This window comes from Parasteatoda tepidariorum, chromosome 11, assembly GCF_982258835.1.
Source record: "Parasteatoda tepidariorum strain Cologne lab strain chromosome 11, Ptep-v5.0, whole genome shotgun sequence".
NCBI classification, from domain to species: Eukaryota; Metazoa; Arthropoda; class Arachnida; order Araneae; family Theridiidae; genus Parasteatoda; species Parasteatoda tepidariorum.
The window spans coordinates 913,835-936,197 of NC_141765.1; the positions used below are offsets into that span (position 1 = coordinate 913,835).

The 22,363-nt window shown below is 29.7% G+C and overlaps 1 protein-coding gene across 2 annotated transcripts in view; it reads left to right on the forward strand.

The window, feature by feature from the left end:
- Positions 1 to 22,363, forward strand: part of LOC107452510 (uncharacterized) — a 136,251-nt gene that overhangs the window by 43,860 nt on the left and 70,028 nt on the right. For both annotated transcript variants that reach the window (XM_071187592.2, XM_071187593.2), the window contains 2 exons: positions 7,113 to 8,067; positions 14,268 to 14,461. In XM_071187592.2, coding sequence (XP_071043693.2) covers positions 7,146 to 8,067; positions 14,268 to 14,461 — 1,116 coding nt within the window. In that variant the 5' untranslated portion in view covers positions 7,113 to 7,145. The remainder of the gene's footprint in view (positions 1 to 7,112; positions 8,068 to 14,267; positions 14,462 to 22,363) is intronic.

A 22,363-nucleotide genomic window follows, 5' to 3' on the forward strand; every position in this document is an offset into this window, starting at 1 on the left:
ATTATTTTCCACTTAATATACACTTTATATTAAGTATTATATAATACATGTAAGCAAACAATATTTTTGTGAGGGACTTATTTTCAAACAAATTTTGACACTTTCTTAAAATTTGCTCATTTTTTAAAAAAAAGGAAAATTAAAAAAATTATTGTTACATCTGAATATATTATGATAATATTCGTTTTTAAAAATTAGCGAGAAGCTTAAGAGAGTTTTACATGTATTGCAGACGATTGTTTAAAAATACTTTTTCTCACTGTTTTATGCTTGGAATTTGCTTTAAGATGGGATGTTTACGTGATATTCCAAAATAAAAAAATCTACAAGGCATCAATCTGACTTACATCAACATGGTGAAAATTTATAGTCAACTATTTAAATTGTTCTCAATCAAGCGTTTAGAGAATTTATAACATTATCGGAAGAATGAAAAGTTTCGAAATAATAGCTGCAATGGTGGCCGAAAACCGAATCCACGTTACAAATTATATAAATTTTACTTCTGCGTTACAAATTTTATGAAACCAATTGATGCATAAGATTTTTTCTTAACTGTTGTTAACAAATACTTGAAGTTTTACCATAGTATCTAGTAGTGATCCATAGAGTAGGACAGATATAACATTAGTATTGAAAATGCTAATTTTTGTTGAATTTCTTTTTTCACGTAAATATTTCTCAATATACAGTATTACAATATATCTCAGTAAAAACAGCATTTCCTTTTTAAAAAAATTGCTGTAATAGTAGAAGGCTAATAATTTTTAACTCATAAACTATTTGTAAAGAACCGAAGGAATTTCTCCAAGAGCGAGATAAATATTATAGTTGATTACTGTATATTATACATTGAAATTAATTTTTTATAAGTTAAAGACACTTACAAAAATTTTTATTTCAAACGATTTCTCGTTAAATTCTAATCCAGCAACTAATAAATCATTATTATAAAAAATACTCTTAAATGCTGAATTATGCAGGAATTTTCTAATTTTTTACTCAAAATGATCGAATTTTTATTTTAGTTTATTAATTTAATCTTTTAAATATGGTCTTTTAAAGTTTTTGAGTTTTTCATATTTTGATTAAGGAGAAAAGTCGTTAATTTAAAATTAAAGTATTCTTTTATGGCAGCAATGCTCTTCGTCTACGGAAAGAATTAAACTTGGAGACGAGTATATGGTAAAAACATTTGTTTTTCAGAATTAATAACTAAAAATGATTTCGAAATAAATGAAATAAATTTTACATATAACTTCAGAACATAAAAAATAATTTGTAAAAAAAATTTTGCCCGATAGGCGAGTGTCACTTCCAATATCTTCCTTCTCAGTTGTAAACAGATCACGATCCTCTTTTAATGTTAAAAAAGTATTTGTCCTGTAAGTTTAGCACAATTTCGACCCCTGACAGATGCATTAAACGAACGAACATAACAAACGTTTATTCTTTTGTTTTCTTTCATTCTTAATGAATATCTAAGGAATTCGAAAGGTGCTAACATGAAACTGGTTTGATCTTTTATTTTCTTTATCCTCAATGAAGTTTAGAAACTGGTTTCCAAACTACTAATTCTATTCCTAAAATATTTTATGGGCTATTCAACATGTGTTTATTTTTCATTGAGCTATTTCCATTTTCTTAGTTATCTTTTCTTTATTTATTGTACACAAAGGACTTATTTTAAATCGGATTGTCGTATTTACTTTAAACATTCTTGCCATTCGAATTAAATATTTTTATGACTTATTATTTTAGTTTTATGCTGGCAGATAAGTTTAAAGATAATAGTGTATTGTCTGAAATATTTTATTCTTAAAAAGTGATAAAAAAAAAGAAATTTTTATAGTCTTTTTAGCGTTTTCTAGTATTTTTTTTTTCTCCAAAATTTAGAAAAGGAAAGAAAATTGTCCGGGGAAATGGAAGTAGTTATAAAAATTTTTTTAATTTGTTATGAATTATATTCAAGAACATTATGCAATGTTAATTGAAGCATAGTTCTCTTTATAATTTGTGTTAACAGCTCTTTGCATATTTCCCTTAGAACATGCTGCTAATATATCATTTTTAATGCTGTAATCGCATGATTTTAATGTACTTGAAACAACTTATGAATGGATTTTTATTTAAACATATCCTATCCAAGTTTTCATTACTTCATTTTTTTACTACCCAAGCACTGTATATTATCTATAATATTTACCGTATGCCGAGCACAATATCATAGATGAATACCATTTCTAATACCCAAATTTATATGAAAATATTTTTGGGCTACTTGGTAAGTCTAAAAGTTAAGGAGAGGGGTAATATTTATTTAGCACATATTAATTTATTTTTTCAAAATATGACGTAGCAAATCGTCCTAAGAAAATCCTTTGCAATAATCCACAGGCATTGAAAAACTCTCTATAGATAACCAAAAGACGTTATCAACAAATGAATTTTTGCATATCTACAGACATCGAGGGCAAATGAATTTTTGTAAACTTGCACACTAAACTTGGGGGGGGGGGATTTAAAAAAGCACTTAACAAAACTTAGAACTTAGAAAAAACAGATTCAAGTTCTCAGTCAGGCAAAAATAAGATTCTATATTTGTCCTCCACGTTAACCGTCAGCCCCTTCGTGCAGAATTTTTATTAAAAAATTTTTTATACTTTTTTTCTATTATTTTGCATTAATTTAGGTCAAAATAAGTGAAAAATAGTTTATTTAGCATTTTAATAATTTATGGTTATGAAAAGCAGCATGAATCACCGGTGTCTTTTCTCCATTAAAGTTAAAATCTTTCAAACACAGCTCACTTTTAAACAATACTTTTTCAAATTTGCAGTTATTTAGATCTAGGAGAAACAGTTATTCGTCACTGAAATTTCTTTAATTTATAAAATCAATTATTTATAAAATCAATCAATTAATCAAAAACAAATTTTCAAGCTACTATTTTTGAATTTTATATTTTAGTAAAAATATAATTCCAATAATCTGACAGATTTTTTAGTGACTGTTAGACTGCTTTTTATAATATAAAAACATCAAAACATATTTTTGCTTGTAATTAGAGCGTCAGAAAGAAATATGTCAAATAATAAAATATCTGCGTTAATCCTACTCTTTAGCGAGTATTGATTGATTCCATATTCATTAAGTAAGTAAATGATATTTTGGAATATTTTTCGTTTTATTTATATTCATTGAAATGTTGATTTACAGAACCAAGCTATCAAAATTTAAATTTTGAGGTTGTGAGTGTTTTTAAAACTTCTTTAAGCTATTATAATGGACTTTGAAAAAGTATTGAAAATACTTACAACTTAAAAAAGTTGGTAACTGGACTCAATAAAAATAGTTCAAATGACTAAAATGAAAATAATTCCATAATATTAATTAGTTACTGAATAAGTAAGAAAATCAAGTTCATTTTATTCTCTGTAGGTTAATCTGAAGGAATCCATTTTCTCTACTGAAATTCTAATTTGGAAGGAACTAAATACGTATTCCTCAGATATTAACTGAAAGTAATTACTAAGTTGCTTACGAGATTAAACAACTTTTCCATAAGTTATAATCCCATAATCATGATTAATCTGTTAACCTGTTTCTTCTTCATTAAAGAAAGCAAATAAAATAAAAAATAATGATAAAAGATCTGTAACATATCTCTCTCTTGGCATTTCTATCAAACAGAAATTCTGGGTTATCGATGAATGGAAGGTGAATGAGTCTCGTTTTGTGGATGGTTATTCGATCATTGACAGGTTCTATTTTTATAGTTATTTGTCTTTTAGATTTATTTTTGAACTTCAATAATCGGGGCACCAAATTTAAACAGTGGACATAAAAGAGGGAGATTTCAATAATTTTTGTTCTAACTATGATAAGATTTTAATGGTTGAAGGAATATGCGCAATATTAATTTCGATGTCACAGTAAATAGTCGAAATCCATTTTTACGCGCTATCACAGGTGAAAATGCTAAGAAGCATTTCTAATTTTGCGTTCCTACTAGGAAGGTTAAGAAAGATTAAAATTTTATTTCGTTTATATGCAATAATTTTCAGTTCGATCTTACTATATGTATAACAGTAAAAAAGCCAAATGACTCAAATAAGTCAGAATAAAAGTGAATCAGAGAATGAGCAAATCATTAAATCATCAAATCGATTAAAAGCGAATCAATGAATTAGAAATTTGAAGACTGGACAAATTCAACAGGACAATGAACTAACGAATGAGTTGACGAATCAAAGAATAATGAATGTGTGAATGAATGAATCCGAAAATTAAATAAATCAGTTAATCAATAAATGACCGAATCTATGAATCAGCGAATCAATGAAAAAAAGCAATTTATCACAGAAGCATTAAATGTGGGCTTGAGTGTGTTAAAGAATCCAGGAATGAACGAATCAGCATTTCAGTAAAACTGTAAATCATTGGTTCGACAAGTCCATAAAGGTATTGATGGATAAATCGAATGAGAAAAATCGAGGAATGAATCAGTGATTTAACGAGATGTGAATAAATGAATCATGTGTTATTGAAATTGAAACTCAATGAATGGTAGAATCAAAAAACCACTGAATCAACGGAAGAACGATTTAACGAATCAATGATTCAACGATAAATTAGTGAATAACAGAAACATCAGTTAATGAATAGGTAAATAACAGTAACAACAGTTAGTGAATAGGTGAATAACAAGTATAACTGCAAAATAACGAATCAGCAATTCTTCGACTTGTTGATAAGCTTTATTGATTCATTGGCTTTCTAATTCATTGATATTTTGATACGCTGATCCATATCTTTCCAGATTTATTTCTTCACTTCTTCATCGATTATCTGATTAATTCGTTCGAAATTCCACTGAGTAATTCAACTGATCTGCCGATTTATTTATCGATTCGCTTACTCGATTTATTTTACACCTAGAAATCATTTCTAAGTGTAATTTGGTAATTTACTTTTAAGCTTGTAGTAAAAATGCGTATTCAATGAAACTTTCTGTAAATAACTAAAATGAAATTTAAATTCTCGTCATTTTAAATCTCTCCAGTAAGAACGCGAATAAATAACTAGTGAGAGGACGAAATTAAAGATGCTCTCAGACACATCTCAATTTTACTAGTAATTTCGCGTAAAAACGGATTTTGATTATTTACGATGACACAGACCATATATTAATCGCAAAATAAAACACACAAATATACATTTTCTCTTTATTTCTCTCGCTTTTTCAGTGATTTGGAATTTTTATTCTCAATGTTAAAATGAGAAACCATAATCTGGTAAATGTCTTAAAAAGAGTCGAAAGTTAAAGACCCTTCATATTAATTTTATATTTAACGTATTTTGTCATATCCCTGGCTCTATTAAAGCAAATTAAAACTGTATTTTGCACACAATTATGAAATTCGTTACGTTAGAGATATTTTCATATATAAATAATTATTTATCATTTTTTGTTTATTTTAGTAATGATTAAAATAATATTGACCTAAAGAAATGTTTAATTAAAAATATTTAAATTGTTTAATTTTAAATGTGAGAATCAATATTTTGGACAGAATCAGTCGAAAAGTTTGAGCATTAAACTTAAAAAAGTTGTATTTTTATTTCTTGAGAACTATTGCAATGATCCCATTTTTTTTCGTAGCTTAAACTTACGTGGTTTAAAATTAGATAAAAAAATAATTATTGTATTCATACTTTAGAAGCGCCTTTATTAACGTTAAATTTATGGTGATGTCTTAATTTGAATGAAATGAGTTGTAAATATTTCTAAAATTTTTTGTAAAACAGATAAATTGCGAAGTGAAAGAAGATTATAAAAAATCAACAATAACTAAAAATCTATGATTGATAAAAAAAATTTTTTTTTTACTATCTCATATTTACGAAAATCAATAATAGGACATCTCAGGTTCTCTTATAATTTTTTCATAGCTAATGATCGGATTTTCACGTACTAAGATTCAATCTTGATGGAGAAGGCCTAACCTTAAATATAATTAATTAGTGCTGATAGTATTTTTAAGTTGTGGAATCATGTATCAAAACGTACTTTCTCTGTATAAACATACCTTTTTTCGATGAATTAGTATTCTTTGATGCAGTCTGGAAAATAAGATTATCTGCTGTTATAGGAAATAAGTTAAATACTTCCCAAAAGTTTGGTCAGGGTGTGGTTAAACGTTTGGCCTTCTAAATGCTAATTTTACTTTTTACGTGTTTCGCTAGATCTCTTGAACTCGTTAAGTGAATGACAAACTTTTTGTGTACAACTCATTTATCCAAGAAAATTCCAAGTAAAAAATTATTTTTTTTTAATTATTCATTGTATTTTATTATTTATTTTATTAATAGTTAAAAAAACAGCCTAATTCTAAAGTATAAATATTTTCGGACAAAATTTTAGTTTTACGTAATTTTATTTAACAAAATCCAAAATTTTACAGAAGTAGGTCGCCAAATTTTAAAGAAATAAAAATTTTATGATATTACTTCCTTGAAGTGCCATTTATAGTTATAAGTTGTGGAATCATGTATCAAAACGTACTTTCTCTGTATAAACATACCTTTTTTCGATGAATTAGTATTCTTTGATGCAGTCTGGAAAATAAGATTATCTGCTGTTATAGGAAATAAGTTAAATACATCCCAAAAGTTTGGTCAGGGTGTGGTTAAACGTTTGGCCTTCTAAATGCTAATTTTACTTTTTACGTGTTTCGCTAGATCTCTTGAACTCGTTAAGTGAATGACAAACTTTTTGTGTACAACTCATTTATCCAAGAAAATTCCAAGTAAAAAATTATTTTTTTTTAATTATTCATTGTATTTTATTATTTATTTTATTAATAGTTAAAAAAACAGCCTAATTCTAAAGTATAAATATTTTCGGACAAAATTTTAGTTTTACGTAATTTTATTTAACAAAATCCAAAATTTTACAGAAGTAGGTCGCCAAATTTTAAAGAAATAAAAATTTTATGATATTACTTCCTTGAAGTGCCATTTATAGTTATAAAAAATGTATCACACTTAATTTTTTTGAAAATTTTATTTTTGTTAAAAACTGTAACAGTAATTATATTTTTTTATAGGTGCATATTATAGTTGTTTGAAGATATCACTTAATGAAGATTGAGATGACTTCTAACTCCCTTCAAAATAATGCAACAGTAGGATTTAAAGAAAACTTACGATTTTTTCAAAGTCAAATAGATAAGACTTACTCAACAGACTGTGAGTTTTCTGATGCAGAAAAGAGAACAACAAATGACGTCCCTAGTGTAGACAATATACTAACTAATGTGAAATATCTGTGTATTTCAAGGAATACTTCTACTGGACAAGATAAAAAAGATCCTAACTTTGTTAAAAAATACAGCAATTCATGGTGCCAAAACACTGCTAAATTGACAACAAGTGATCATTTTTTATCTCAACATGTTTCCTCTAATAAAGAATCATCACTTCTTAGCAATTTTAATCCCTCATTCGAGGCACCTGACGAAAATCTACTTACAGACAATTCTTCATCTCATTTAAAACACACTAGCCAAACTAATGACTTTTTCGATTCCAAAAGTGCCATTGATAACAATTTAAAAATAACGCAACTTTCGGGGATTTTCGAGAATTTAAAATCGAGTAGGCCTTTGATCACAAATGCAGATTCAAAATGTGATCAAACAAGTAAAAAAAGTTCTAATTATGTAGTTGTGAATGGTAACAGTAATGGTACAATCCGAAAAGGATTCAAAAATAAACAAAAAGAGATTAGATCTGTTTCCCCCGATGACAGTAATGAGCCAGAGTACGGATCTGAAGACTTTGTAGTTCATAAAGCAAATTTTCCAGAATATTATGTGGAAGAAATGCTTTTTAATGATGACTCTGGAGACGAACAAGAGCATATTCAAGGACAGTTTCCTGAAAATAAATCTTCTTATGTAAATGATCCTCAGCGGTTCTCATACTATACTGATGAGTTAGAAGTGATACCAGAAGAAGATAGTGAATATGATAGCTGTGACGAATCATCATCTAAATCAGGTAAATACTTATTCAAGGTCTTAAAAATAAAAGGGATAATAAGTATCACTCTCGAGAAATAATTTACTTATTAGAGCTTCAAAGTACGATGTAATATACTTGTTACTTATCCATATTTTAAAAATTTGTAACAAAAGCAAACGATTTTTTTTTCTCAATTCAAGGGGACTAATTCCATCAAAATCTCCCTCTTTGCTTTATCATATTTTTAATTTGTTTTATAACCGACGTTGATCGGCTGACCCAATTCTGAGTTTACAACTAACATTGTTCAACTTTATAGCCTTATAATTTTGAACCCTACCCAGAAGGCAAGGGAGATTCAGTATCAAGCATTGGGACAAACTAGCCTTTCGCGGATGACTTTTTGGTTGAACTAACCCACGTTTGTGTTACATGGAGAGGAAAACCACGTTAGCTTGATGGCAAGGGGATTCTACCCCATGATCCGTCTTCTATTGAGGATATTTGACGTCCGCACTGTGATCGGGGAGAGTAGAATACATTTTTTGAATACATCTCTTCCTCTGCATTCGCTTACAGTTAAAATGGTGGTTAAATATTTTTATTATTTAAGGGTATTCGGTCCAGGATAAAGGGATCTATAACAGTTACATGTTTAGAAATAGCAACAACAAAAAAGGTAAATTGTTTCATTATTATTGAATATTTATTTATTTTATTTCGTTACAATTTAAGGGGACAGCTCTCCTAAAATTTTCCTCCTTGATACAACTGTTGTTTATGCTTAGAAATTTTTCCCTCTTTAGAGATTAGAAGAAATTTAACAGATACAATAATATTCAAATCAAATTTTTGACCATAAAAATAGGGATAAGTGATAAATATGTGGGAAGCGTTTCCATTCAGATTCAGTTAATCGTTTTACATAGAGTAAAAAAAAAATGTGCACGAACGCTGTTAGATTGATTTTCATGTAGAGCACGCGATAAATAACTCTTACCTTTGGATGAAGGTCATTCAATCTCCTTATTAGGTTAGTGGGATAATTTGCAGGTCTCTGCCGCTTTTCTTAACTGTTTAATATAGTTTACAAGGCTCAAAACTTCCTAAATTCATATTTTGAAAAAATCTTTCGTTTCAATTCTTTTTAATAAAATCACATAATACTAATTTTAGTTTACTCTTGATTTTCATCTGACGTAAAATTATGGAGTGATATTTGTTAAAAATAGATTTAAACAATTTTGTTTAGAATCGTTTAAATCTATTTCTATTCTAAACCTATTATTTATTTATCTAACGCAAAATATGGAGAAAGTGCACACCTTGCACTCCCCTCGGAAGAATAGACAATACGAGAGTTCTAGTTTATTTTATAACCGTTGTACAACCAACCCAATTCTGAATTTGCTATCAATGTTCAAATCCGTGATTTTGAACCTAACCTAAAAGACAAGGGAACTTCTGGATCAAGCATTGGAACAAACTAGCCTTCGTGGAGCACTTTTTCAATGGAACTAAACCGCATTTGCGTTACAATGGAAGGAAAACCACGAAAATATTCCACAGCAAATTAATTTTTAACTCATGATCTGTCTACCAGTGAGGATACTTTTACGTCAGCACTGTGGTCGGTGCAAGCCAGAAGCAGAATTCATATCAATCAGCAACCAAAAAATTAGAAACTTGGGAGATTTTCTCTTGCCTTGTTCGCACTGCCTAATGGGAGTATCATACATGTTCTGCTGGTCTGGAGTGGTGCCTTGGTATTTCTAAAGGGAATGCAAAAAGCCATGCAACACCTGGACACATTGGCAAATCAAATTCATCCTTAGAGGGTTGCATTTTTACTCAAAGGATGACGGATATTCATGGACGATAATGAAACAGCACAGTGACCCAAAAAAAACGGATCATGCTGAATAACTTTTGATATAATGATCGGATCATCACGTTCTAGGATTCAATCTTAATGGTTCGAAAGGGTGGCCTCATATATGCTAATTAATTTGTGCAGACTATATTTTAAGTTACGAAGTCAGACACAAAAACGTACTTTCTCTGAATAAACATACCTTTTCTTTCAACGTATTCGGATTTCTGAACAGCCGAAATTTATGGGTAGTCGCAATCTGGGAAATATGGTCCCCATAGGAGGACAATAAAAAGGAGATCGATAAAAAGTTTAAACCCCTTAATGCTAATTTTACTGTTTGCGTATTTCGCTACAGCTCGAGAACATTTTTGCACTGAATTAGAAATTCGTTTTTTCTAAAGAAAACTCAATGCAAAAATTACATTTTCGTACTTTCTTATCATTTTTTTTCTATTATTTTATTAAATAATAGTCGAGAAATTTCGAATTGTAAGGTATACATTTTTTTACATAATTTTAAAGTATGTAATTTTACATGACAAATGCAAAATTTGAACGAAATTGGTGGAATAGTTCCCGAGAAATCGAATTTTAAAGTAGTCGCATATTTGAAATTCGATTTCTCAGGAAGTATTCAACTGATTTAACTTAAACTTTGCATTTTGACATATAAAATTATGCACTTTAAAATGAAATTAAAAAATTGTATACCTTACAACTCAAAATTTTTTCAACTGTTATTAAATAAAATGATAAATATTCACTAAAAATTATATTTTGCATGGAAATATCTTTGGAGAAACGAGTTCTATAATTCTGTGCGAAAAATTTTCAATTCGCTTAAAAAGTTATAATCAAAGCTCGAAATATGGCAAAAAACAAATGCAAAAAGTAAATCAACATTAAGGGGACCAAGCTTTGAATCGCTCTCCTGACCAAACTATGGAAACCATGTTTCCCAAGTTCCCCCTTATATCTTGGGGGTTAGAATTCCAATGAAATAAGTTTTTGTGCCTTATTTCGTAACTTGAAATATCGTCTGCACTAATTAGTTAGCACATTTGAGGTCACCCCCACGAACCATTAAGGATGAGAACGTGAAGATCTGATCATTAGATCAAAAGTTATTCGTTGTGCATCGTGCCAGGAGCGTACAAAATTGGTTCATTGAACACCAATCTGATTGCCAATTTCTTCGTGCAGCAGCGAAATTCGGATTTTAAATATTTGAAACATGTTTGAAAGGCATTAACAATTTCCTCTAATTTACAAGAAGTCCATGTAGTTTTTTGGACTCTCCAGAAACTTGAGGAATACTATTTGTGCAAAATGATATTCAAGAAAATACTAATCTAAGGTGTATCAATACAACGAATTTTCTCATTAAGAACGTTTTGAAAACATTAAATCATTATGATTTCATAAATTTTAACGACTTTATTCTTAAAATATCCATTTTCTGTAGAGATTTTTTTATTTATCTATAAAAAAATTTATTAGATTATAAAATAAAAAAAATAAATATTTTGCCTTAAGTAAATAAATTGCTCTGATTTTATAATGAGTTATTAGTTATTGCATGCATGAGAATTTCATGACACTTTTAATTAAAACAAGTGAAAAAATATAAAAGTTGAAGGTTTTAAAAAAAGTAATTTTTTAAAATTATAATATATTTTGCTTGGAAAACACAAATGCCCTTAGAAATCATTCAACTTCTCTTGATTCAACTCTTGAATTCAAAACATCTATAAACTTACGTTTTACCCCTACACAAAGTTGTACTAGAATATCAAATATCAGCTTAAAAGGAAAAATATGAATATAAAAAATTAAAAAAATAAGTGTTTTATGCCTACGCGTTAATGTAGCTATAATTAAAATTTTGACAAAAAAAATTTTTTTCTTATCTATTGACATCAGAAGTTATCTTCAAAACTCTATTGATATTGATACTCTTTTAAAAAATATTTTATGTTAATATTGTTATTATTATGTCATATTTCCATTATCATATTTTCCAATAAACAAAGATTAAGAATTAAAGTTATTTTAAATAATTTCGAAATAATACCAATAAATAAATAAAGAAAATAAATATTTCATTTTATGTGTTCGTAAAGTTCATGTTTATACAGCAAATACTTTAATTATTAAAATTTATGTTTTAATGTTTCATTTTTAAATATTATATTAAATTATTTGAATATATTTTTATACATAGCTATGCAGTATTTTTTATTTATTTAATAATCTTTATCATGAAAACATTTCACTATCGTTAAATTGTAATTCGGAGTTTTTAATTATTTCATTTTTGGTAGCATTTATATTTGAATGGACTTGATTTTTATAACTACTCATTTTTTTTATTTATTTACCTTTAGCATTAAAATAAAGGAAGCATTTTAATTGAATTCTCATTTTTTGTCCACTGACACATGATAACTATTTTCAGTGTAATAAGTTGCTGTTAGATGGAAGAACAGAATTTTAAAAAAAATTATTGAAATATAATTTTCAATATCAAATGTAATTTTTTTTAAAAATTTAAAATTAGAAGAATTGAGAGCAAAAGTATGCATGTAAATGAAGAATAAGTGAAGTGTAAAGTATGTATTAACACAATTTATTTAGAAAAAAGAAACTAATAAATTTAAATTAATTAAAATATTCATGTGCATAAATTGTAAAAATCTGTGTTAAATTTTTATTTAAGCTTCATTATTTATTTATTTTTAAAATTAAGTATCCGAGTGATTTGGACATAATTTTTTTTCACAAAAGGCTTATTTAAAATTTAATATCTTATGTTTGGTAAGCAGTGTTTCTAAAATTATAAATTTAAAGTAAAATTTAAAAGTTTATAAAATATTTTTCAAAATGAGGGTAAATATGAGCTACTAATTTTTCATATCACGCTAACAATTGTAAAGCATAAATTTCAAAATAATTTTTTTTTCTAGATCAACAATGCGTTTACTTCTGTTTTGAGCTAAAATATCGAAAAAAACTTTCAAAAGACAAAGAAATTGAAACTAAATATATTGCTTAATCTTGAATTTTTAAAGAAAAACTCTAAATATTTTTACTTAAGGCTTAATAAAAATATAAAATTCACACTTAGATCTTAGCTTTTAGTTCAAAATACCGCTAACATTATACAAAATCTATATACAACATTTCAAAGAATTCTATAACAAACTTTTTTGTAATGTGTGTAAGCGTGAAGAATTTTTCCCAAAATCAACGTTCTTCAAAAAATGCATTTAAAATGCGAAAAAAAATTTCTGAAATGTAAGAAAATTCTGATAACAAAAAAATTTATAATTCAAAAATTAATATCTAAAAATAATTTTTATTTGTCCCGAAAATATGATTTATTCAAATAAAAAAAAAGGTTGAAATACTAAAAGCATAACAAAAACATTATAGATTCGTTTTCGGGAGTTTACTTCCGGTTTCGGGTCAGCATACGAAAAAACTAGTATTTCTAAAAATGTGAGTTTGAAAATGTAACGTCGAAATCGCCGTTTTTCCCACACTTTCAATTAAAACTTTTTTCAGTCGTGTTTTCTATGATTTTATGAATTGCTTTTACCTGACGCAATTCAGTTTATATTGTTTAATTTTAATTATTTAACCACTAATTCAACATCGTCCATTTTTCAAAAATTCATTATTTAGGATAATAACTTTTAAATACGTTTCTTTCTTCTTTTTTTTTAAATAAATAAATAAGCTATATTGAGAATAAACTTTTAATTTTTATTGCTTTTAATTATGACGAATTGGGAATTTTGAAAATAAAAATAAATATATAGGAACACTGCAGTTATTCTTACTGTCTTTCAATAAAAAATAAATTAAACAAAATTCCACTGTAAAGGCACTAGATACGTTTCTCTAATAACCATCCTCAATGCTTATAAAATTCAGGATTTAAGTTTATTCAACAATTTTTTCCTCATTCAGTTCAGATTTTAACGTCTCTAAACGTTTTTATTTTCACTAGAATCACGAATAGCAATTTCAACTTATCATCGACGCACACGCTTGGCAACTGAAGATCTCGAATTTTAAAATCTAACCTGTTTTATCATCGATTTGAAACACATTAATTCCTTAACAGAGCATTTTCTCCCCTTTTAGTGTTTTACTTTAGTTGAGAATTAAAATATTCAGCCGAATGAAAATTTCGAATTTCTTAATTATTATTTTTGCATTTTGAATGTAAGCAATTATGCATGCAATATTCATTTTTAATTTCATTTTATAATGTCTAATATAAATTGTAGAGCCTCTCAAAAAAATTTCTAACAATTTTGACTCAATGTTTTTCTTTCTCCATATTTTTTAGATTTACACTGGGATTCCGAAAAGAAAAATTATGTTGAAAAACTTAATGAAGATTCTGCCAACAAAACTTTTAATGATTCAATTGAAAATTCCAAGTGTCATAAAAATAACATGCTAATTTTTGGAAATAATGTTTTCCCTGAGGAATCAAATGATATACTACAGCCAAGAAATTCAACAAGTTCATGGGATCCTGTAAGTATTACTTATTTTACTGCCATTGTTATGATAATTATGAATTAAATTAGGAATAAGAAGAGTAATTTTTGTGACATAACACTAATTAGGGTATCCAACACCCATATTCTAAATTTATAATCCAACAAAACGTTTAATGATACAATTGAAAATTCCAAGTGTCATAAAAATAACATGCTAATGTTCGGAAATAATGTTTTCCCTGAGGAATCAAATGATATACTACAGTCAAGAAATTCAACAAGTTCATGGGATCCTGTAAATATTACTTATTTTACTGTCATTGCTATGATAATTATGAATTAAATCATGAATAAGGAGAGTAATTTTCGTGACATAATACTAATTGGGGAATCCAACACCCATATTCTAAGTTAATAATCCAAAAATAGAGGTAAAATATACGAGAGGTGTGTTTTGCTATGTTAACTCTAGGGAAACAGCCTCACGGCGAGTTTTTAAATCTGAACATAGCTGGAAATGCGTGTTTACGAAAATGGACATAGCTCTAAATGCTTTTTTATGAAATAGAACATAGTTTAAAATGCACTGTATAGAAAATAGACATAACATTTGATTCTGTTTTTCAAACCAGATTTGGGTGTTACAGTAATTGTTTACAACTATAATTAATTACAGATCATTTTACTATGTAATCGATTACATGTAATCGAAATTACAGATAATTACGATTACAAGTAATCATGATAACTGATTACACATGGCCATGATTACTTCTAATCGCATCAAGAACGATTACAAGTAATCAAATATATTATTACATGCAATCATGATTATAAGTAATCAAATTATATGATTTAAGGTAATCGAGATTACATGCGATCGTAATTACAAGTAATCAAAGCTTACGATTACCGCTGGAATTCCACTAATCAGATCTATGTATGATATATACAATAAAAGTATATACATAAAATTTATGTATATATAATGTACATATGTACATAGAATGTATGGATGTACGTGATCATCTGGGTATATACAATATGTATGTAAACTATGAATGAAAAGCTTAGTAAAAGAACCAAATAAGGAACATTTTAGTGAATCTGAGCAAATGAGCTTTGAAGTTTATACGTTCTTCGTTTTTTTTTACTTCGCCTAATCGTAATGTATTTTTTGCATATTTGTGAAGTTAAATTTTTGGGATATGTAATTTAACCCTAACTCTTTTATAAAGAAGGATTTTTAATGATTTTTGTGCGTAGCATTGTTTGTTTTGATGGAGGATTTTTATTATTTCTAGACGAACATAATTTTATTTGCAACGCTGAAATTAATGTACATATATTTAATTTTATATTCAAGAAATAAAATTTTAACAACCTCAATTTGGAACAAACTGGCATCAAGCTTTATCAGCTTTGTTTGTCTGAAAATTGACCAAAAAGGCAGCGTCAGTTCAACATTCGTTGAGTAGAAGTTTTTCGGTATTCATTGCTTAAATTGGCGATAGTCAAGAATTTGGTAATTATAGATTTAAAAAAGAATTCTCTTAAATAGACACTGAACAAAAGTATTTTTACTAGTTTTAATACAAAAAGTGTCAGAAGCTGTTAAAGAACATTAATTATCTCAATTTCTTCAGTAAAAGTTACCAGTTTCATGCAAATAAGAATTTTTTTTTTAATTTATAAAAATGTTTATGAAATTGTTTTAGATATTTTTTTTCCGAACGTAGTAAAACTACGCGATCATAATTTGTTACGCAACTTCTGTTTTTCCTTCATACTTTAAGTCACCAATTCACAAATTCCTAGCGTTGAACAACCAATTCACTCCGGGGATATGCAGATTTTTTTTTATTTTCAATTTCTTAGCCTTGAATCTTGACGGCAAGAGTGCGCATGCTTAAAGAATAAGATCGCATTCATCTTCGAGAAGAATTTTTTAAAGGGAAACTAACCAGCATTTACGCAAAATGTCGTTAAAAACTACGAAAACCTGTTATGGTTAGTAGATACCAACAAAGCTCTGATTTGTCTCTACCAAAGTATAATTTGCATCAGCAATGCAATCTCTGAGGTCAAAATAAGGAAACAAAATAAAATGTAATAATTTTTCTCTGTGATTCGATCATATTTAACACTAAACATATCATAACCGGTCAAATGACAGTTTAAGAACTTTTGCATCGAAAATGCACTTATCATCTTATCGTTTTTGCACATTTGACTTTTTCTAACAATTATATGCAGTTAATATTCCATTATTATTTTTATTTATTTTTTTGTTTGTTTCGAATAATACTTATCGTTATCGTATCCTATGTCTACCACAACCGATCGGGAGAACAATTTATTGCTTTATAAGGTTATCGGATCAGAAATTATGATGAAATGCGCTTTTAACGTATTGCATTCGATGAGTTGCACATTTCTGCAAAGACTGCTGCGTAGTCAGTGGCGTACGCAGAATTTTTTCAAGGGTTCATAATTTTCAGAAATTACTAAAAGAAATTCGAGTATGTAATAAAGCACTATTACTTCCCTAATTTAGACAGCTGGACAATTTTGACTTTTTATTTCGACAACATTGTTTAGTTAAATTTTGTTTTTATTTTTTAAGTTTAAGAATATAATTTTTTTTTATAATAAGAAGTAAAATATTTTATTTTTATTAAAAAGTAGGAATAAATCAAGCCAGAAAAAACTACTCATACTGTAACAGCTACCTAAATAATAACCATATAAATGTGAATATTCCATAGAAAACCAATGAATTTAATTAAAAAGTGACATACCAACAAATAGGGAATTAAACCAGTATACAAACACGCTAAAAATTTATTGATTTATACTGTAATATCCAAACGACGGGGTTTTTTTGCAAGTTCGTTTAAAATGTCTTCGACAGCTGGGGTAAATTTTCTATGAATGCTTAAGAGCGCAAATCCATTCATTCTATTATTTCCCGTTGAGTTGCGTAAATAAGTCTTCAAACGGCGCAAAGTCGAAAAGGATCTTTCGTTTGCACTCGTTGAAACAGGTAGAACGACCAATATTTCTAGGAGTTTGAAAATGTTTGGTGTCATATCTTTATTGCACATTCCAAGAGCATCCGCCGCAGTTTTTGGAACACTACCTCCGTCTTCACTAATCCTTTTTAATCTTTTATACCAGAGTTTTAGTTCAGACTTAAGGCTTTCTTTACAGGTATCCAAATCTCCAGCGTAAAATTCCACTAATGCTTCAAAAGCCTTTATGTTTGAAGGTTGGCAAACGAAAGGATCGGCAGGTAGAAGACACTGAAATCCTTTCAAAATATCACGATGCGATACAAATCTTAAGTTTAATTGTGTTATAAAATTTTCTATAAATGGAATAAAAACGCTAACTCTGAAATATGTTTCCGGTGTCGATGAGGGAAAATTATCGCGATTTTTCTGTCTTCCTGTTATTCTAGGGATTTGCATGGAAGTGGAAGATCCAATGCTTGTTAGCATAAGAGAAGAAGAGCTGAATATTTCAGAGAATGTTTCAGTGGCATTTTCACGCATTAATTTTAGATCTTTAATGACATCTTCTGCAAGACTCACTGCCTCTATCAAATCTATGCTTGTTTTTTGTAGGTATCTACAGAGATGGATTGTTAAGGTGAAAACTTTGTAAATGCACAAAAGAGATACTACGAACTGGCAATTAGATACTGTGCACAGTAAAGAATTAGCCTGGGTAGCTGATTCCTTATCCTTCCATTCTGATATTTTTTGTAGTGTTTCGGCGATAGGCTCGAAAAGTTCTACCACAGCGGTTACTGAGTCGTATCTTTCCATCCAACGGGTTGCACATAGCTGTTTAATTTTCCCCCTCTTAGAGCTGGTTTCCATCTCCTCCATTGCTGAAGATAGGACATACTGTCTTTTTGGCGTATTTAAAAAGTCGTATAATGTTTTAATTGTCCCTAAGCAATTTCTAATGCCAGTTATTTCGCATGCATTTGATACAGCCAAATTGAGGCTATGAGCAGAGTGCTGATGGGACAATACTTCTTACGTGGGCTTGTACACCATTAATTTTTCCACTCATTGATGCAGCACCATCGTACCCCTGTCCACGTAACTTTTTTATATCAACTTTCATAGACTGTAATTGGTCTAATATTGTTGTTGCTATTGCTTTTCCGGTTAAGTCATGCACCGGAATGAATTGCAAAAACTGTTCGGTGATGTTAAAATTTTCTTTATCGACATATCGAATGCATAACGATTATTGCTCTATACCTGCAATATCAGTTGTTTCATCTGCAAGAATGGAAAAGCAAGTTGCATCATTAATCTTGCTGACTAGTTTTTGCAGGATTAAAATATTGCAAACCTCAATAACTTCGTTCTGAAATCGAGGGCTGGTATACTGAGCATTTTTTCTACTTGACTCTAAAATGTTCTTAAGAGTCGAATCGTTCTTACTCCGGAAACGAAGCAATGCCCGAAAATTTCCGCCGTTCTCTTCACCTGGTTGTTCAGCAATTATTCCCGAATACTTATGTCCTCTTAGAGCGAGACCTTGATTTCCACAAAATAGGATGGTTTCAATGATTGGAGTAATGTTTTTTCTATTTTCTAATTTTCTTCTGCTTGCTGCACTGTCAACTTGTTCATCCACAGGTTTCATCTTTCCAAATAAAATATCGTTTAATGTCCCAACAGTTTCGATCGATTTTTTGTGATAAAGACATTTCTCGTGTTCAGAAAATCGCTCTACAGCATTTTTCCAGTTGGCAAATTTTACATTGCACAGTTGGCTTAAAGGTTGCTTTCCAGAACCGGCACCACTTGGGGCGAAAAGTACACAAAATTTGCAAAAAGCACCACCCTTAACCTCTGAATATGCAAGCCATTTCCAGCGATAAAGCCATTTGCACTGAAATTTCAATTTTCTTTTTCCTTTTTCAGGAAAAACAAATGCTGGATTGGGTTCCCAAACATTTTTAAGTATATCCAGTTTTTTATCCTCGCATGTATTATCTTCTGAAAAAAGTCCAATGTCATATGGATGGGAAGTAACACTTTGAGGGCCGCTTTCACATTCATCAGATTCTGTTACGCTAGAAACGTTTTCTTCAACGGAAGTATCACATTTCTGTTCAACAGAAAAACTTACAACTAGATGCTGTCACCTCACTAATTTCAGGTCGTGATTTTTTCTCAAAGTAATTAAAAATTGTTGCGCTTAGACATCCTAAAGATCCAAGAACAGCAAAAATATATACATATATATTGGCACAGAAATATCCACTAAGCTACGATCTCAAAGTTTCGAGCTGGAATGAATAACTTCAACGAGCACAGAGTCTCCAAGACAAAACAGATTTAGAAACAAGCTCCGAAGGACAAGCGGCAGAGATAACTCTTAGTCTGACTAAAATCGAAAATAAATGTAACCCCCTTTCATATAATTTTTTTTAACAGCATCTACAAAATTCTCGAATTGTCTCAAAGACGACAGAACGTCTAGGATTCCAGACCTCGCGAATGCCAGCCAGTCTCGAAAACTATCGCGACTGGCAGGTCAGAAAGGAACCAGTGATCGGGGCTCGCCCGTAACAGTATCACGTGAATTTGGTTTCAAAAATACAACCCTATTATAGAAAAATGTTTTATCAGTATTCTGAGAAATACCGTGAGAAAAAAAAGTAGGCATAAGGCAAATAAAAATATATAGTCTTAAAAAATATTAACCCGCATAATTTCTACTAAAATTTTTATTTTTGTCTGTATTATTTTGTAAATTCACTTTGTCTGAGCTCAAGGGGGGGGGGGGGGGGTTAAACCCCTAACCCCCCCCCCCCCTTGCGTACGCTCCTGTGCGTAGTTAGTTCAACCAGAATAACTGTGAATTCAAATTTCAAGAAAGTACCTAAAATTTTAGATTGGCATTTTTGGGTAAGAAAAAGTGACAAAAACTAAATGTTTTGGTAAGTAGCTTGCTCTGCGATGTGGATTGCGAGGTGCATAAAAATCAAACTTGGACAATTGTGGACTGTACACATTTATTTTGCTGGTGCGCTGGTACAACACCTCTTAGAAGTAACAAGCGACTAGGGGAAGGACGATTCCATAATGTTAAAAACTTAGAGTTTCGTCGGAAGAGTAAAAATAGGGAAAGAGGGAAATTACACTGAGAATATTGGGGATTTTTTCGTTCGCTTCCTTGCGTATTGATTAAATTTCAAAGGTTTACCGTCACCGTTCGCATTTGTTTTTAAGTTTATTTTTTCCACGTCTGCTGTCATTTTCGAACTCGTATAAAATATCTTATTTGTTGAATTTTTTCGTTATGTTTTCGTTTTTGAAGTTATACTTCTTATGCGACTTCCAACAAGGTTGCGTTAAACGTTTAACGCTACATTTTTATTGGCCAGGAAATCACGCGGTAGGATCCAGTTTTCCCTCATTCATTTCCATATTGTTTTGGTTCTCACTAGCATAAAAATAATAAAAGTCATAAAAGTATTGTTTTTCTATAAATATTTTTTTAGTTTGATTTGATACACATACAATTTAATAGGACAGTATTTTTTATTTTCAAATTTAGTGGATAGCAATTGAAAAAAATGAGTGAAAACAATCCCACGGACAATGCGACAGATTTAAGGTTATGTCAAGGTACATCTCTCGTGAATATCAATTGATTGTTAGGTTTTCTCTTTTGAAATTACATTATGACGCATTCACATACTTTATTAATGCAAATACATTTTCCATGGCGAGACGATGAGGCAACCACAAGCACTTCCACTGGTTCAAGAGGTTCACGAGGGAAAAATGCACAATATTACCGTTATTACAGAGCACGGAAGCGAGCGGAGCAGGAAAAAGAGTCGTTGAATAGAACTAGTGATCCTTCTACGACTGCTGATTCTTCTACAATTAACGTCGCAGGTTACGAAGTTTAACTTCTTCCGCGCGGAGGGACTCCACTCACAATTTTTTTTATTCTTGTTATCTGTTTTGCTTTTGTTTTTAATTTTTTTTTACATTAAAATTAGTAAGATCTTAATATATGAATGTTACCAGCAAAGTATGAAACGCCGGCATTGTATAGAATGTCGGATGTTTTTAGGCAACGTATGGAATGTGAGAATTATTACATACTTTCCCTAGGCATGGTATGGAATGCCTAGGCATTCTATAGAATGACAAATGCTATTTAGGCAAAGTATGAAATAAACGTCCTGATGAGGTTATTATGTAAATGATGTGCATGTTACTGTGAATGACCGAAATCGGTGGTTGTTGACTTTCACCGGTGAATGTTGACAATCACATTGTCGCTTCGGTGAATGTCCGAAATATTTATTACATCCGATTTGATATTAATTTATTCGTTTATATATTTATATTTATTCGATATTTTAATATTTACTGACGATAGATTAGAAGAAACATCAGTGTTTGGAGTATCGGGCAAATGTATACCGGGCAGTAGCACTAAACCTTAAAAAAAACCTCATTGTATGGTATACCGGGCAGTGGCACTGAACCTTAAAAAAACATCAGTGTAGGGTACCGGGCAAATATATACCGGGCAATGGCACTTGACCTTAAAAAACATCAGTGTAGGGTATACCGGGCAAATGTATACCGGGCAGTGGCACTGAACCTTAAAAAAACATCAGTGTAGGGTAAACCGGGCAAATATATACCGGGCAGTGGCACTTTACCTTAAAAAAACATCAGTGTCACGTATACCGGGCAAATATATACCGGTCAATGGCACTTGACCTTAAAAAAAATATCAGTGTAGGGTATACCGGGCAGTGGCACTTATACTAGATCTAGTTGACTAGATCCGAAATATATACAAGGTCTAGTTAAGTGGCACTGCCCGGTATACATTTGCACGGTATAACCTACACTGATGTTTTTTTAAGGTC